This window comes from Gossypium arboreum, chromosome 4 (assembly GCF_025698485.1).
Source record: "Gossypium arboreum isolate Shixiya-1 chromosome 4, ASM2569848v2, whole genome shotgun sequence".
In the NCBI taxonomy this organism is placed as follows: Eukaryota; Viridiplantae; Streptophyta; class Magnoliopsida; order Malvales; family Malvaceae; genus Gossypium; species Gossypium arboreum.
Window position 1 is genome coordinate 116,682,350 of NC_069073.1, and position 19,526 is coordinate 116,701,875.

General features: G+C 33.4%; 1 protein-coding gene and 1 long non-coding RNA gene across 4 annotated transcripts; one reads left to right on the top strand and one right to left on the bottom strand.

Moving 5' to 3' along the window:
• The first annotated feature begins 7,260 nt into the window (after nt 1-7,260).
• Nucleotides 7,261-8,343, top strand: LOC128291487 (uncharacterized). 2 transcript variants are annotated; one of them, XR_008281287.1, is made up of 2 exons: nt 7,261-7,527; nt 7,714-8,343. It is a non-coding gene; the product is annotated as an uncharacterized LOC128291487 (long non-coding RNA). The 2 variants fall into 2 exon arrangements; XR_008281288.1 differs by having other exon boundaries at nt 7,511-7,527; nt 7,589-8,343.
• Nucleotides 8,344-11,813: 3,470 nt separating this feature from the next.
• LOC108460987 (uncharacterized) lies at nt 11,814-18,361 on the bottom strand. 2 transcript variants are annotated; one of them, XM_017760728.2, is made up of 10 exons: nt 17,976-18,361; nt 17,280-17,514; nt 17,079-17,162; nt 16,205-16,374; nt 15,385-15,524; nt 14,712-14,889; nt 14,027-14,603; nt 13,609-13,721; nt 12,989-13,232; nt 11,814-12,177 (listed from the first exon to the last, which is right to left on the bottom strand). In XM_017760728.2, the coding sequence occupies exons 1-10, from the start codon at nt 18,140-18,142 to the stop codon at nt 12,085-12,087; spliced, it is 2,001 nt and encodes a 666-aa protein (XP_017616217.1). In that variant the 5' UTR covers nt 18,143-18,361; the 3' UTR covers nt 11,814-12,084. The 2 variants fall into 2 exon arrangements, with proteins under 2 accessions (XP_017616217.1, XP_017616215.1); XM_017760726.2 differs by having other exon boundaries at nt 11,814-12,127; nt 17,976-18,341.
• Between the last annotated feature and the right edge of the window lie 1,165 nt (nt 18,362-19,526).

The window sequence follows — 19,526 nt, forward strand, 5'->3', positions numbered from 1 at the left end:
TAAATTAAAAAACCAATTTTTGTAATATACAAATTATATAAAATAAACAATTATATAAAATGAATAGTTCAAAAATTAAAAAGGAAACTTTATTTTAATATTTTATATAATGTTTTTATAAAATTTATATACTACTAAAAATTTTAAATTTTAAATTTAAAACTATATTATATATATTGAATTTTAAATATATTGGCAATCATCCATATTTTGGAAAGACAAAGATATGGGTATCAAAATGTTGGCACTAAAAATCTAAGATTTAAGGCACTAAGAGTGGGATTAAGATTTGGCATGAGATAATTGTAAATTTTGGTCCCTTATTGTATAGTGACTTTGCAAGTTGATCCCTGAACCTCCACTATAAATAGGCCTAACCATTTCTCATTTTTATCAACCCACATTTGTCATTCTCTACTTAAGGCATTTTTCTCTCTCTTTGTAAATCTTCACTTGTATTTTAGAGTGAAATATACTTGGTAGTGCCCGAGGACGTAGGTAAAATTTGTTGAACCTCGTTAAAATACTAGTGTTCTTTATTGTATTATTTTGCATATTTTGTGAGTGTGTTGTCGTGATTTATTGTGCTATTAAATTACGATAGGGGGATATTCTAGCTAGGAAAGACTTGGTACTTAAGCGATCCTTGTGATCCACCTTTCTTTCCTGGGAATTGAACTTAGTGTGATTTTTTAGTATAATAATTTTACTCTTTTACACGCTTCTGCACAACAATTGGTATCCGAGCTAAATTCGTACTTGGTAAATACAATCGTTTACGATACTATTTGCGTATACGGTATTATTCATCCATGAAACTATTCACATTGACAGTACTATTCACATATACAGTAGTTGGGATTGAGGAGAAAAATGACAAAGGCATCGTCATCAGCAAAGACTACTATGACAAATGTAAAATTTGAAGTAGAGAAATTTGATGATACCAATAATTTTGGTATGTGGCAATGTGAGATCTTGGATGTCTTATGTCAGCAAGAGCTAGATATAACCCTTGAAGAAAAACCTGACAAGATGGATGGCAAGGAGTGGGCCAAAATAAATAGACAAACGTGTGGTACAATTCGCCTATGTTTGGCCAAAAAGTAGAAGTACTCTGTCATAAGGGAGACATTAGCAAAAAAGTTGTAGGATACACTGGAAGAAAAGTTTCTAAAGAAAAGTCTTAAAAATAGGCTTTATATGAAAAAGAAACTTTATCGATTCACGTATGCACTTGGTATGTCGATGAATGACCATGTCAACTCATTTAATAAAATTTTAGCAGACTTGCTAAATTTGGATGAGAAATTTGAAGATGAAGACAAGACATTATTGTTGTTGAATTCCCTTCCTGATGAATATGATCATCTTACCACCATATTACTTCATGGGAAGGATACGATCACATTTGATGCAGTCTATAGTGCGTTGTATAGATTTGAGACTCGAAAGAAAGATAAAAAGGATCACAGAGATATAACTGCAGAAGTCTTAACAGGAAGAGGTCGTTCACACAGCAGCAAACCTGGTAGAAGGGGAAAGTCCAAAGGGAGACCTGCCAAAGATGAATGTACTTTTTGTCGTGAGAAAGGGCATTGGAAAAAGAATTGTCTTAAGTTACAAAAGGGCAAGGCTATTTCTAATGCATGTGTAGCGGAGCATGATAAGGAGTCAGACTTTAGCTTGGTTGGCATGGCAATAGCATGTCATACAGATGAGTAGATTTTGGATTCAAGATGTACTTACCATATGTGTCCTAATAAGGACTAGTTTTCTAGTCTTAAAGAACTAGAAGGTGGAGTTGTTTTTTGGGCAATGATAGCGCTTGTAATACAATGAGAGTAGGTACAATCCAATTGAAGAATCACGACGGCTCAATCCAAGTCTTGACAAATGTTCGTTACATACCTAGTTTGAAGAAAAATCTCATCTCATTAGAGATTACTAAAGGTAGTAGTTAGGGTATTGACAATGATGAAAGGTACAATAAGGAATAACATGTACTATTTAAATAGAAGTACAGTTATTGGATCAACATCAACAGTTTCTACGAAAGATGCAGATTCAGAGGCTACCAGGTTATGGCATATGCGATTGGGACATGCTGGTGAAAAAGTTTGCAGAATTTGGCAAAGTAAGGCTTGTTGAAAGATGCAAATTCTTGCAAATTGAAATTCTGTGAACATTGCATTCTGGGCAAGCAGATGAGGGTAAAATTTGGTTCAGCAATTCACAATACGAAAGAAATTTGGACTATGTTCACAGTGATGTGTGGGGACCTACCAAAGTGGCTTTTTTGGGAGGTATGCATTATTTCGTTACTTTTGTTGATGATTATTCAAGAAGTATGGGTGTATCTAATGAAAAGAAAAAATGAAGTTTTGGATGCATTTCTGAAATGGAAGAAGATGGTGGGAACTCAGACTGGTCGAAAGGTCAAATGACTTCGATCAAATAATGGTATAGAGTACAAGAATGATCCATTTCTACAAGTATGTCAAGATGAGGGCATTATGTGACACTTCACTATTCGAGATACACCATAGCAAAATGGGATGTCAGAACGTATGAATCGGACTATACTGGAGAAAGTTCGATGTATGTTGTCTAATGCTGGATTGGGCAAGGAATTTTCGTTTGAGGCAGTTACATATGCGTGCCATCTAATTAACCGTTTGCTATCAGCTGCAATAAATGGAAAAACTCCTATGGAGATGTGGACTGGTAAATCTACTATTGATTATAAGTCTTTACATGTTTTTGGTTCCACTGCATATTATCATGTAAAAGAATCTAAGTTAGATCCAAGAGCAAAGAAAGCATTATTCCTGGGTATAACTGATGGAGTAAAATGATATCGTCTCTGGTGTTCTGATATAAGGAAGATTATTTTTAGTAGAGATGTGACTTTTGATGAATCAACCATAACGAAGAATAAGGATTCACAAAAGGATGACAAAACCAGTAGTACTTTGCAGCAGGTGGAGCTTGAAAAGGTTAACGATGATCTAGCTAATATTGAAGGAACAAATGATGAAGAAGTTTCGACCCAAGAACTACAGCAACAAGATTCAATTGCATATAGAAGGCTAAGAAGAGAGATTTGTATGCCTGCTCGCTTTGATGATATGGTGGCTTATGCACTTCCAATTGCAGATGATGATGTTCTTTCTACTTACACAGAAGCAAGAAGTAACCCTGATGGTGTAAAGTGGAAGCAAGCTATGAATGAAGAAATGCACTCTCTTCATAAAAATAGGACTTGGGAGTTGATGACACTACTCAAAGGAAAGAAGGCAATTGGATGTAAATGAGTATATGCAAAGAATGAAGGATTTCCTGGTAAAAATGAAATTCGATATAAGGCTAGATTGGTAGCAAAGGGTTACGCTCAGAAAGAAGGAATAGACTACAATGAAATGTTTTCTCCAGTTGTGAAGCACTCGTCTATTCAGATTTTGCTAGCCTTGGTTGCACAATATGATCTTGAACTAGTTCAGCTTGATGTGAAGACCGCATTTTTACACGGTGATTTGGAAGAGAAAATCTATATGACTTAGCTAGATGGATTCAAGGTTGCTGATAAAGAAAACTGGGTTTGCAAACTGACAAAGTCACTTTACAGATTGAAACAATCTCCGAGGCAGTGGTACAAGTAATTTGATCAATTCATAAAAGGGTAAAGGTACACAATAAGTAAATTTAATCATTACGTGTATTTTCAGAAGCTACAAGAAGGAATTTTTATATACTTGCTCTTATATGTTGACGATATGTTGATAGCATCTAAGAGTAAAGTTAAAATTGAGAGATTGAAACTTATCTCAACCTTGAGTTTGAGATGAAATATCTAGGTGAAGCTAAGAAGATTCTTGGCATGGAAATATGTAAAGATAGAGCTCATGGCAGAGTTAGCTTGTCTCAGAAGCAATATTTGAATAAAGTACTACAGAGTTTGGCATGAACGAGCAGACAAAACCTGTAAGTACCCCGTTGGCTTCTCATTTCAAGCTTTCTGCACAACTATCTCCTTCAACGAATACAGAACAAGAATACATGTTACAAGTTTTATATTCTAATGCAGTAGGTAGCTTGATGTATGCAATGGTGTGTACAAGACCCGACATTTCACAGGCAGTTAGTATAGTGAGCAGGTATATGCATAATCCTGGAAAATGACATTGGTAAGTTGTGAAATGGATTCTACGGTATATTTAGAAGACCATGGATGTTGGATTACTGTTCAAGCAGGATACTACACTTAGTAAAGGTGTTATTGGGTACGTTAATTCTGACTATGCTAATGATTTATGTAACGCCCCAATTTTCGGGAATTCTGTGAATGTTGACAAAATTTCATACTTTGATTTTGTCATTTGTGAGTGAAATTATGAAATAGGACCTATGTGAAAATGTTTGAAAATGCGATAGGCTAAATTGAAGTGGCCAAATAAATAGGAGTGCAAAATAGGAGGATTTGCATGACAAACCTCCCATTTTACATGAAGTGGCTAGCCATCATGTTGTTGTAGACAATATGAGTACTTGATATCCATAATTTATAGTACAAATTGATACAAATTGATAATAGGTTAGGTAAATGTTCCATGATAATAGGTTAGGTAAATGTTCCATGATAATGGGTTAGGTAAATGCTTCATGATAATAGGTTAGGTAAATGTTCCATGATAATGGGTTAGGTAAATGTCATGATAATGAGTTAGGTAAATGTTTCATGATAAGAATTTCATGTCTTTTGTATTAAAGAATTAAATGGATGAAATATGAAGTTTTATTAAAAGAAAAAGGGGTGAAAAGAACAAAGTTTTGTCCATCTTTGTTCATCATAGCTGAAAGTTAGAGAAGAGAAAGGAGAGGAGAAAGCTCTTGAGTATTCGGTCATTAGGAGGAGGAAAATTGAAGGTAAGTTCTTGGTACCTTGCTTCTATTTTGAGGTTCATGAGTTCTTCTTGATTCTACCTTAACTCTTGAAGTATATTTTGATTTTTAGTTGTGTTGTGAGCATTTAGTCATGAATTAAAATGAAGGAAATGGTTGTTGTTTCATGTTCTTTTGATGAAAAATGGAAGATAGGTGAAGTTGAGCCAAACAAATGAGCATGCATGTGCCTTAGATGTTAAAGGGAAAAATCAGCTAACATGTTGTGCTTTAAAATGATGAAATGGAGATTATACTTAAGTAAAATCATAGATATGTGATGATTGATTGGTGATATACATGTTTAAATAACAAGCATGCAAGTTAGGTGTGAAAGAGTGATTTGGTAATAAATCTGCTTGGGACAGCAGCAGTAACGTGACTTTGGAAAATCACCATAAATTGTGGGAGATGAATTAGAAGCTGAATAAATTATGTAATTAAAGCTTTTTGAGTCTAGTTTCTAATGAAATAAACAAGAACATATTTTGAATTCTGTACAATGAGAAATTTGATTCGTAATGAAGGGTGGTCAGATTAGTCAAATAGTGAAACATGGGAAACTTTGAGAAAATTCTGGTATTGATTGGCTAAACCAAAAATTCTGAAAATTTTATAGATAGAAGATATATGAGTCTATTTTCAGGGAAAATTAACGGCACTTGATTTGGAGTTTCGTAGCTCCAGTTATAAATAATTTAGTGACTGTTGCTCAGGAAGACAGCTTGCAGTGAAATTATGATTATGTGGTAAACATTGACAAAAATTTGTTAATGAGTTGTTTATTGATTTCTTATAAGCTTACTATGATCTGTAGGTGTGGTTGGCTGAATATTGTAAGGGGTTAATACGTAGTTTGTATTTGAATAGTTAGATTAACGTGTTAGTAATCCAATTGTAGGCAGTTCGTGTGTGGATCTCGTCAGCATATCGTCGCAAACAGGTGTGTAACTAACACCCTCTTTCTTAGTCTGGATCGGCAAAAGTCGAAAAGTCGAAATGCCGAAAATCGGTATTTTGTAGATTTGCGAAAAGCGAATGCTCGTGAGGTAAATCGATTAATGTTTTTGGTAAGCTGTAAAATTTGGACTGCAAAATGCATGATTTCTGTGCCCTCGATATTTTTGGGCTTAATGGGCCAAAATTGGAATGATGGGCCAACGGGCCCAATTCAGTAAGAACCCTTGGTACGTGATTCTGTTTGTACGTGAAAAGTAGGAATATGCATGAAAAACCCTAAAATAGATAAATTACTAAAATACCTTTAAAAGTGGAAAATTTACAGTTTTGCCCCTAGTAGATAAATTACCGAAATACCCCTAGGTTAAATTGACCTAAATGCATGTTTGACTGTTGTTATTTACTGCATGCCATGTTGTTATTATCGATGCATGGATTTGGGATATTGACGGAGAAAGTCTTGAAAGTGGCTTGTCCACGATCTTGGAGGCTTTGCCTCAATTTATGATAATCGAGCAGCAAGGTCGCAATCGTGGAGTGTTGGGTGGGTGGGTTGAGCTATTCCCCACATGGAGTGTATGGCTGGTACGGGTGGAGTGTAGTGGTTGGTGGGTTGAGTAGTCTCCCAAATGGGCTTGCATATGTTTATTGATGTTGCATGTATTTTGAAATGGGCCTATGGGCCATATCATTATCTGAATAAGGGCTAAGGCCCGGTTTATTATAATCTGAAAAGGGCTCGCCCAAGACTACTATTACACGAATAGGCTTAGGCCCAATAGGCTTGAGTGACTTGGGCTTTGAATGGGTTTTCCTTACACATCGAGTTTCCCAAACTCACCCTTTTATTTTCATCCACGCAGAAATCCCCAACCATAGTGGGCTTGAGTCGTGAGGGAATTTTGAGTGGCCACCCGCTCAAAGTTTGATTTTCTTCTAGTGAACTGGACATCCTTTTAATTACGTTTGAAGTTTTGGGTTTTTAAATGTAATAGGGCCGCTTATTTATTTTTGATGGTTTTTAATATGTATTACTAAGATAGGTAATACTTATATTTAACTGTTGAAACTGGATAGCTTTAGGCGCGTTTTCAAAAACAACATTGATTTCAAAATAACACGACAACAAGCAAAGCTTCAGTATTTTTCAAAATTAATCACTTTTCCTAAAATGACTTAATCAAATCGGTTTTCCTAGAAATATCCATGACATTAAGGTGTGGCAATGGCGGTATGCATGTCTAGGATTGGATCCGAAGGAGCTTGGTACTTAAGCAATCGATGGACTCACCACCTCTTTTCCGGTTTCCTACGGTGCATAGCTTCCATTCACTTTAACCCTTAATGAATTAATCTTTTGAACATCAAGTACGATTTTCTGGACTTAGAAAGGAAATTTTTTTTTACGTTTTTGATGTGGCATGTCGGATCCGGCCATAACTTCTGAGCCGGGTTTGGGGTGCTACAATTTAGATAAAAGAAGATCAACCACCGATTATGTATTTACACTTGCTGGAGGAACAATAAGTTGAAAGTCTACACTGCAGTCTACAGTTGCATTGTCAACCACAGAAGCCGAATACATGGCTGTAGCAGAGACTGTAAAGGAAGCTATTTGGTTACAAGGTATGGTTAAAATCTTGGGGTTGGTTCAGGAGCATATTAATGTGTATTGTGATAGTCAAAGTGCTATTCATTTAGGAAAGAATCAAGTCTATCATGCACGTACAAAGCATATCGACGTACGATTCCATTTTATTCGGGAAATTATTGATGAAGGGAAAACTCATCTTCAGAAGATTAAAACTGCAGATAATCCCACAAATATGATGACCAATGTGGTAACAACAACCAAGTATCGTTGACAAAGGCAGGAAGAATTGAGTGAAGATAAGATTATCCTAATCAAATTTTCAAGGTGGAGATTATTGGCAATCATCCATATTTTGAAAAGACAAAGATATGAGTATCAAAATGTTGGCACTAGAAATCTGAGATTTAAGGCACCAAGAGTGGAATTGAGATTTGGCATGAGATAATTGAAAATTTTGGTCCCTAATTGTATATTGACTTTGCTAGTTGATCCTTGAACCTCCACTATAAATAGGCCTAACCATTTCTCATATTTTATCAACCCACATTTGCCATTCTCTACTTAAGGCATTTTTCTCTCTCTTTATAAATTTTCACTTGTATTTTGGAGAGAAATATATTTGGTAGTGCCCGAGGACGTAGACAAAATTTGCTGAACCTTGTTAAAATACTAGTGTTCTTTATTGTATTATTTTGCATATTTTGTGAGTGTAATTGTTGTGATTTATTGTGCTATTAAATTACGATAAAGGGATATTCTGGCTAGGAAAGACCTGGTACTTAAGCGATCTTTATGATCCACCTCTCTTTCCTGAGAATTAAACTTAGTGTGATTTTTTAGTATAATAATTTTACTCTTTTATACGCTTCCGCACAACAAAATATATTTTTAGAATTTTCATTTTTGTAATAGATAAACATCATCGTCATATATGTAAAAGAATGTAACATAACATGTTCTCATTATTTCAAAGTTGAAAAGTATTCAAATTAAAGTCTTAATTTTTAAGTGGGACTAAAATGGGAATTATCCTAGTCTGCTCCCCTCCTGGCTTGGTCCGTCGAGGTATAACAGTGGATAAGTGGCTTAATTACTAAAACAGACCTTGAATTTTCTTTTTACTACAATAAGATCATAATTAAAGAAATTTCCAAATATAATAATAAATTTAACTATCAAGATATGTAAATAAATTTAAATAATTTAATCTCAATATAAAAGTAATAATATAATCCACAATCCCAATTTAATTGCAAATCATAATTTAATATATAAAATTTCTTTATTATTACCCCAATATATATACATAAATTAATATCCACACAATTTCTTCTTTTATTAAGTTTCTTAAATTTCAATACCACTTTACAATGGATTCCGATTATCAATATGACATGATGTTTTTTTTGAGTTATCGGTTTATACCAACCAACGAGAAACTTATCACATGTTACCTCTCGAAGAAGGTAAATGGTGAACCATTACCTTGCGATTACATCCCTGACTTTGAAATCTACAAGGATAAATATAAAGAACCGTGGAAGATTTTCAGGGAGACTGCAGATGAAACTTTTTACGTGTTCACTAAACTAACAAAGAAAGTTATAGACAAAGAATCGATTGAGTAGCGAGATGTGGGACATGAAAGGAGCAAATGATCAATCCTATTAACGCTCATGACGGGAATAATCAGATAGGGTCTCGAAAACTTTTGATTTTCGAGATTAAGGATTCTCAGAACGAAAGAAAGGGACGTTCGCTCATGCATGAATTTTCACTTCCTGATGAACAAGTACGTTCATTTGCTGCTGCTGCTTTTTTTAATATTTTTGTTATCAAATATTATGCCTTGTATATAAGTTCGATTATTAATATTTTATATATGCTTTTTTTCTAATAAATAATAATAATAATAAACTACGGCATCTTAAACCTCTGTTTATACTTTATGAAATAAAAAATTTATTAATATATATATTTGTTATATCTATATTTTATCTCTCAAATTTCTTTGTGAGGGATGAAAATAGTGGGAGATGATTAGGATGAAGATGGGTATTGGGAAAAATATATTTAATTACTTTAATTAATTTATTAAAGTAAAAAAGAATAATATAGGCTATTGAATCAATTTACTCCAAATTTACCATGGTATTTGATTCATGCATAAAATACTTCACCCATGAGCTTTACCTAATTTCAGTTGATTCGACCCGACCTGACCCGATTTATTATTTATTAATAATTTCCTTAGTTAAATTAAATTTAAATACAAAAATATTACTTTGAAATAATCATATCAAACACAACTTGACTTAAAAGAAAATCTAACATCATGACTCGCCCTGACTAATGAAGAAATGCAATTACATTAAAATATACCATAAGTCCTATATTCTTTGTAAATTTAAAATTTGATCCTCAAACTTTTATTTCAAGGAATTTAGTCAATTTATTTTTAAATTTCTTTCAAAATTCAAGTAGAACAACTAATACTGTAAAGACTATTTTATTAAATTCAAGTTCATTATAACACCATTTTTTTTGTTATGTTGTTACTGAATTTTTCTTATTTCAAAATGTTACACTAACAAATTTAACAAAAAAATTAACACTTGAATTTTGAAATCCTGAAAGTAAAGGGATTAAATTCCTGAAAATAAATTTATAGGGACTAAATTTTAAATTTGTGAAAAGTATAGGAACCTATGGCATATTTTAACCATCTAATTATAATGGATAGATGAAATGTCAAGAGGATATTGTCTTAAAAGGAGATGAGATTTATGCCAACTCCATTGAAGCTTCCATAGCAACGGCAGGGGAATACAGTCCATACGCGTTATAACCAGCAATTCTATTTATAGACAAGTAATTCATTCTTCTTGTCACAAAACAACTAATTTTCTCTTTGCTAGCTAACATTTAAACTCCATTGAAGACCATGATTTCCTGGCTTAAGCTAAAGGTATGATACATGCAAGTTGTCGTAGGTTCAATGCTAGATAAGTAAAGAGAGGATTAGGGCTAGGGGTGAGCAAAACTCGATTCGACTCAAAAAAATCGAAAAAAAATTCGAATTTCGAGTTAAACGAATCGAATTATTTGAGTCAACTCGAATTTTTTTTTCGAATTTCGAGTTCGAATCGAGTTGAGTTTTCGAATTCGAATAACTCGAATAATTCGAATATCAAACTATAATATTTTACATTTTTACCCCAAACTCCCAAACCTTTTTACTTTTCCCTTAAAATTTTTACTCCTTCCCACTTTTCCCCCAAAACTTTTACTCCCCTTCAATCCCAACCCCCCAATCTACCCAAAATCCATTTCCCACTAAAATTTTACTCTCCCATTTACTTTTTCTCAAAATTTTATTCTCAAAAACACTCAAAACTTTTTATTTTCCCCCATAATTTTTACTCCCTCCCATTTTCTTCTTAAAATTTTTACTTCCTTTTAATCCCACCTCCCATCTACCCCAAATCCACCCCCAATTTTTTTTTAATATTTTTCCTCCAAAATTTTACTCTCCCCTATTTACTTTCCTTCAAAACTTTTATCTCCTAAAACTTTTTATTTGCCCCTAAATTTTTAGTTCTCACCCTATACTCTCAAATAAAAATTAAAATTATCTAAAAAATCACTAAACATAAATAGTAATAATTTTATTTATATCTACTATTTATATTATTAAATTAAATTTCATATTTTATATTATTTATATTATTGGATTGTTTAGTCATATTGAATATTTCTATTAAAATTAAATTATTAATTATGCTATTAAATATTCATGTTAAAATTTTATATTGGTATCAATTTCACATTTTATCTTTAAAATAATTTTATTAAAAATCACATTTTTACATCTAATATATTTTTTAATTCGAAAACACATAGTGACAAGAATCAAGATAATTGAAACAACTAAGCAAACAAAAAAGCTAACCCGTATATAAAAGATTAATAAATAAATATGAGATGATGAAAGTTAATAAAAATTTTAATTAAGGTGGATAAATTTTATTACGATGGGTGACACTGATTACAAGGACCCAAAATCATTTTTTAAAATTTAACTCGAACAAATATATTCGATTCAATTCGATTCGAATTCCATCTCACTCGACTCGATTCAAGAAAATTTCAAATAAAGTTAGGATGATAAAATAAGATTCGAAAACTCGATTAACTCGAAAATTTTCGATTCGATTCGATTCGATCGAATGCTCACCCCTAATTAGGGCGGGTCGATTTGTGGCGGAGATCCACCATGGGTACCATATGCATTATGTGGACTATCAATGGAGAACAATTATAAGCAGAAATGAAATATATAGATATATATAGAAGAGAAAGACCTGAACGATTTTGCAATCTGAGTGTTGTTCACAGCATTTTTCATAATTTCTTTTTCTTTTCATCGGCTCTAACAAGCTGAACTGGTGCTGCTGGTATCCTAAACCACCATTCTCTAAGCCTTCGCAGCCACCGGTCATTGCTGTCTCTCCTATATGGCAGTTCTCTCGTAAAAGCTTCTACGAATACAAACAATATCAAGAATCTCAAAGGCACAAAAGCTAACACTACAGCCAAGAAAACCAGTGAGAGAGCAACCCTGTCAGTGGCCTGGCAGACAGATAACGCAGAGAAAATATTGTCAGGAACTCGGAGAAATCCTGCAGTTAAAAATTAACTAAGAAATTCATTCAATCTGTTTGCGGGACCAATTAACTATATACTGACATTCCACAATATTCATGCAAAATAAAATTCAAGAAAAAGAAAGACTTGGATAATTATGTTACTTTGGCTTTTCATTTTGTTTTAAGTATTCATGTCCGACATAGATTTGGACTATGGGGTTATGATACTCCGATATATGGAAAAGTTTAGACAACAATTTTGTTTGTGTTACACATAAAGGTATCTAACACTCACCCCATAGCCTCAGTAACATAGCTTCTTAGCCCTGCTTCGAGAAGTATTCTAGTCATTTTCCATATGTTTTGGAATAAATTATTTGCCATGACTTATCCATACCTTAACAGTTCACTAGCTACGGGACTTTCAAATTCCAAACTTTCATGAAAAATATTCAGAACCCTAGAATGCCATTATTTCTGGTAAGTTCAGAACAATAAAATAAAATGCCTAACCAAAAAAGTCCCACCCTAGTCCTCTTTCTTTACAACACTTCTATAGGATCAAACCCATAAAAAAAAAGCCACCAAATGATTCAATTAGCAGTGGCAAGGTGATGCAGGTAAAACAAGAAACTTATTCATGTTAATGTACAAGACGAAGATATAAGTTAAGACTCAGATATGAGATTTTAAGTTTTCATTTTGCTCATTTTCAATTCAATGTGATGGGGGGAGGGGAAGACTAGTGCTACCTTCCACACTTTTACTTATACATTATGGGACATACATATTTAGCATATTTCATTTTTCTTTTATGTGATTCAAATATAGCTGGGACATGCACCTGTGGTAAGACTGCAAATAAGATAGCCCTAATCTTGAGGAGAATAACATTCGCAGTTTGGATTAGTGCTTCATATTGGGAGATGACTTCTTGTAATGTCAACAGCTGCTCAACTGCATTTCGATTTGGTGGAGCTATTATTCTGAAGGCTTCTAAGGGCTTCCCTTTGTTAAAATACCTATTCCAGAGCATGACAATTGCGAAGAATACAAAAACAAGTGCCAATATATATGCAATCCACCCCCTGCACATCATAATTAATGGATTCATTATATCATTTGGTTTGTCTATACAATAACAAAATGTGGAAATTTAAATAAAAACACCTATACCAAAGTGAACATACACAAATGGATGTTTATGGTGCATTTTCAAAGAAGCATGGCAAGGACATGAAACTTACCTCAATGGAAAAACGAAACATGAAATGTTGCATGCAGAAAATTCAGGAAACGATCAGCTAAGTGATCCACTAATATAAATATTTCCCACATAGGTTCACAATTCGTATATCATAAAGAATTTCATTTAACATGTTTCAACTTTCAGGACATACAGAAGTAGATCATGTATTGTTCTTAAGCAACGTGTGCGAAGGACCAGTCAAAGACAATTTTTACCTTATAATTGCAAAGCTGGTCGACATCAGAAAGACAGTTGACTTAATAGGGGCTTTCCATGAAGACAGAAGCTCAAGAAGAGTGGCTAACTGAATGACAGGAAGTAGCAGCTCCTACAAATTAGAAAAGAAGTCACAACTTTTAGCAACCTTCTCAAATGTTCAAAAAGATTCTGATGCTCGGTTGGTGTGGTACAACAAAAGGCTTGGTAGCCATCCAGTAATCAATTGAACACTCATGTTGTTTCCTAGAAGCATGAACAAACAAAACTTTCCCTAGATCAACATGGACATCAAAATGAATTAATGTTTCTGATGACAAGTTCTGCCTAACAAATTAATGACTTGATTAAAATAGCATATGACAGTTTTTTTGGCCTGAAACCAAATATAATAGATGGGAGATTGCAATAACAAACCTTCATTACGGCTAAATTTGTTTCAATCCCTTCTACTTTCACTTGGTTCACAGTTGCCTGTGCAGCTTCAGCCCTACCTGTGTCAGATATAGATTGCTTCACTGCTGTCTCTAAGGGATTAGTTTCCCCAACACAGAAATCTCCAACTATTAATGCTTCTCCATCCAGAATTGCATTCTTCTGTGGGATGAATCCAAGTTGACTGAGCGCCAGGAGTGAAAAAGGAGATGCAGTTGGTGGGTGTTTCACAGTGTTAGGAGAATTATCAACATTTAAAAGTGCCAAACGACTAGCAAGAGTTTCCAAAATCACATCACCACCAGGAAGGCTCTCAGCTAGGTTAAAACTAAGTAAAGTTTTATACTGGGATGAGAAGAACTGAAATGCTTCTCTCAGAGCACGATAACGATATATACCCAGTATAGCCCTTGCTAGTACTTCCGACTGCTGAGTCTCTTTGAAGTGGTTTTTTCTAGCAAATCTGTGTGAATACAGGATCTCCAGAGATATATCCAACCAAAAGTTCCGACGAAAATTGCCTTTAAATTCAGGAAACTCAAAATAAACAGGCTCTGTACTGTAAATAGATTTTAAAAGTTCCAAATAAATATCAGAAATTCTACTTTCTTTTAAAGAAGACATGAAGCAATATAATTCCGGGTTATTGTGCTGACAGACAACTTACACGGTTGTTGATTTGTACATAACGGCTTTATCAAAGAGACGAGCACCAAGTGGCCCAGTTAATTCAGGTTTTATGACCTGCTTCAGGTCCGTTGCCAGATCATATCTCACGGCTTTGTCATATACACCAACACCCAAAGCCTCAAAGTACAGAGCATAGTTGGTTAGAGTGAGCCGTCCTGCATAAATAGAAACTCAACAGATAAACAACCGAAAGATAATGCATAAATAACCCAAAGCCTCTCTATTGAAGTATACGAATCAATGGCATCAACGAAACTGACAAGATCTCTTGGTCTATAAATTATTTCCGTTGCATAACCAATTTCTATAGATTAGTTCTTTACTACACATGGATTTCATATTAAGGATGCATGTAAAAGTTTAAAATATTTTACATTAACAATTATTCATCAGCACAAATATTAGTACTACTTGATGGATCCATATATTAGACAAGGAAGTCATTAATTGATAAAAATCAGTACCATTTGATACATTTAGATGAAGATAACATTATTCTATGAATACATGTATGATATGGCCTACCTTGATCTCATACAAGCACCACCTGTAGAGGAAATTAGTTAATGTTCTTAAAAACTTTGAGAACACTGAAAGTTTACTTTTAAAGGTTAACTCCATAATGATCAATTTTCACAACATTGACATACCTGGCCATGCTGAGATTCCAACATGTTGCAGAACGGGTTGAGTTGGAACAGCACCTTCAATATCTATAATTATCTCCACATCAGAAAGTGGAAGATTGGTAAGCGAGGGTCCCAATGTGTTTTTCGCAGCCTTAATAACCCTAAGGATGGGTAAAGATCCAAGATCAATAACTATCTCAATCGTTTAAACTCAAATGTCAGAATAGCTAAAAGAAAAAAAATCACAATACTAAAGAAGATATAAGTAGAAATGTTTCCTATTTTATTCAATCTCATCACATATGTTGAAAATTCGAACCCAAAAATCCTTATGCCGTTAAGTCAAACACAAAAATCCTTAGAATTTATAACAACTGAGACTAAGTCATTAAATGTTTTCTACAGCTTGATTCAAGAAAGTTTGGAACACTGATCATGTATCTTTCATGATCCATTTGTTAGAAGTTTAAAATATTTAAAACAAATAGCAAAGGTTAAAGAAGAGTTAAAAGACAAGTATCTATGAGTTTTAACCAGAGGTGAAGCCAGAAATTGCTTTAGGGGGCAAAATGAATAATAAATATATATATATATATTTTTTTTGGGTGGGGGGGAGCGCAATTTTACAATTAACTTGTGGTTTCATAAACTTTGCAGGGACTACATAGTCAATTTACCATATTTGTGGGGGCCAAGGGCACTGCCTGCCCCCCCATCTTCGCCCCTGGTCTGAACCCCAACATTCCCCCTTTTGTTTACTTCAAGTGACTTGACACAACAGTTAAATAATAGAAGGCATTAGAGTTCACAAAATTGATAGAAAACAATAATGCATCCATACTTGTCAAGGCTTCGGAGGTATTTGTCATATATAATAAAGTGAAGTCGGGGGCCTGTAGAGCTTGTCAATGCATCAAAAAGATTGTGAACTGTTATTATATCCGCAACAACAGCACACACAGGAGCTATTCGTTCAAAAGCCTCTCGCCCAACAGTTTTCTTGTCATCAACCTGATAGAAAAGTAAATAATGAATTTTGAATATAATCACCCCCTCCCCTGGCTTAGGCTCCCCCAAAATTCATTTCATAAGCCAACAAATTTAATAAGCCTTTCTAATATTATTACTTCCCACCCACCCCTTCCCCTTTGTTCTTATAAATTCTGTACCTTTTAAACCTTTTAGATTTCCCAAATTCTATATTAATCCTATTCGTTTGAAATTTCTACTGAATTTAATTAGTAAGTTCCTCTTCACTTAATTATCTTCATCTTTAATAGGTCTTTTATCCTTTATCTTCTTAAATGGTTGCCTTCAATTTTGTTCTCCTACTTTTTGGTTTGTTTACATGTAAACTCTTTACCTTTAGTTCTTCTTTTGTACTGTCTTAAATTTCCTTTTTCAAATATTTAACATATCAAAGGCATCATAAAAACATTTAATATCATAAATACATAAAATGCCAGAATTAGATAAAATAGAAATACAAAAATAAAGCCATGGTATAACATGAAATTTAATGAAAGTAGCATAGTTGACCCCTTGACTTAAAACTACAGCTCATATAGTTGGTCATTTAAAGCAAGTCCCAGATAACTAAAAGGCTGAGGAATTATCAAGCCATGGAAGAATGCCAATAACATAGAGCAAACAGGACAAGCATACAACATCTTTATGCAAATGAAATTTATGAAACTAGCAAAAATAGAACAAACCTGAACAGCCATACTGATGGGACTTGAATAAAACAGTGACCCATCTTCGTCATCCTCGACCTCCTCATTGTTGGATGAAGTTTCCTACAAGATATGAGAATTTCAGAGACCATTGTCAACCCCAAAAAAATCATCCACAAAGTTTTTAATCAACATATGGGGAAGAACATGTTTGGCAAACAACTCCAACGCATCTCTTACTTTGGTTCCACGTTCACACTCAACACAGGGGGCCTCCCATGCAAGCATCATCTCGTAGGTTAATCGACGGAAATCCGGGTCACTCAAATAATCTGGACTCCTACTCACTTTATACAATGCTTGGTAGGAGCAAAACTCTAAAAAGTTCCTAGCATATGTGAAAAGCTGTTTAACACTTTCTGGAAGCTCTATATCGAAACGATGTTGTAATTCTTCAGTAGGAACTTTAAGAATCCTGCAACAAGAAGTAAACAAAAGCACATTCAGATTATTATAAAATTGGACTAATTATTGTTGAAGCACAAAATGCATTGATCTGACTAACATTTTAATCAATATTGATAACACGAAGGTATTCTCCTTTTTGAATGCTGTGAGCAACTCTCAAGCTTTTGTCCCCGGCACTGAAAAGAGCCTAGGGTGCCTCTCAATGCCTTAACAGGTGAAACCGTGACGCTAAAGAGCTTAGGTCATGTGGGCAAGTATAGTACTACGTGAACTGGGTGAACTGCTCACGGCACCAAAGAGAACAATATCTTCGCATTATCAACACCGTACTCTAATAAGTATTAATTGATTTAAGAAGCCCTAATTGACATTTTGATCTGACTACGAATTACAATATGGGAATACAACAGAAACGAACAATGTGCGGTGAAATGTATACATATAGAGAGAGAAAGAGAGGGAGAGTACTTGGAACAGCGAAAGACGACGGAATTGGCGAGAGCAGAGAGCTGAGGGATGGGCCTCGGAGAGATTACTTGGGAATCTTCATCATTGGATGAACTTTTCTTGCGCTGGAAAAGGGATTTGAACGTATCCTGATTGTTTCTCATGAAATTTTCCCAAACTCCCTCCATTTTTTTTTTTTTTTTGATTTCTCGTCAATTTGGAAACCCTACCTGATTATTACATTGGGAATTTCACAAAAGTAAAGTTTTGATAGATGGAGGGAGAATTTTCTTTTCAGAACTCTTTTTCACTTCCCTTCCTCTCGTGGCAGTTAGTTAATTTTAACTTCTTCTGTTTTTGCAGTTTCGCCCCTTCAAAATCATTTTTCCCACTTTATACACTTTAAACACGAAAATGGAAAATTATTGACCTAATAAGATGTTATCGATTTAATTCTTTGCCCAATCGAGATGAGTTTGGGTTATAAAATCCAATATCAGTGTTGAGTACATGCTCATTTATCCCTTCATAATAATTAATCCTTTCAGAAGCCATGATTATTATATACAATTATATTATTTTTAAAATTTAAACTGATAAACGGAAAATTAATGAGTTAATAAAATGTTATCGATCGAATCTCTGCCCAATCGAGATAGGTTTGAGTATAAAATCCAATATTAGTTTTGAGTACGTGCCTGTTTAGCCTTTCATAATAATTAATTCTTTTAGAGTTCATGATTATTATATATACTTATATTATTTCTAAAATTTAAACTTGAATCGTTCGACTATAGTTATATATTTAAATTATTATGAATATCTTATTAAATAGATGTCAATTAAGATCAAGATAAGTTTTGATATATTTTAAATTTAATAGTCATTAAAAGTAGTCGATTGATCAATAAAATACACTCTCTTTTACTCTATCATCCACTTTTATTCTCTACTTTTTTTATATTTAGAAATTTTGCAATTCACCCAACATCTAAGTAGAGTGTTGAATAATGAATAATCAAACAACCTTGGATAAAAACTTTCATTTTTTGGCTTAAAGGTGTAAAAAATCTTCAATTTTTTTCAAAAAAAGAACAATTAAGCCCCTGGCAAAATACATTAAAAAGTCTTCAAACTTTAAAAAAAAAAAAGCAATTAAAGTTAAAGCTAAAGTTAAAGTTATAAAATATTTTTTTGGTACAATAATTTTTATAATTATTTTACTTAATTTTATATTTTTTATAATTTTATTATGATTTTATAAAATTTTATATTTTTTCGTATTTCTATATATTTTATATTTTTTCTAATTCTTAGTAAATTTTAATTTTTTATATTTTTATTGAAAATTAATAATTTTTATTAATTTTGTTTATTTTCATTTTTTGTCATATGTTATATCATGGTTGTGACACGTGATGACTTTAATTGAAAAAAATTAGGGATAATTAACTTTAACAGTCAACCGTTAATTATCCGTTAAAGTTAACGGTCAAATAGCCTTTTTCAGTGGCGGATCTAGACATATGACTTAGGGGGCAGAGGCGAAGTAAAAAAAACTTTGGGGGGACC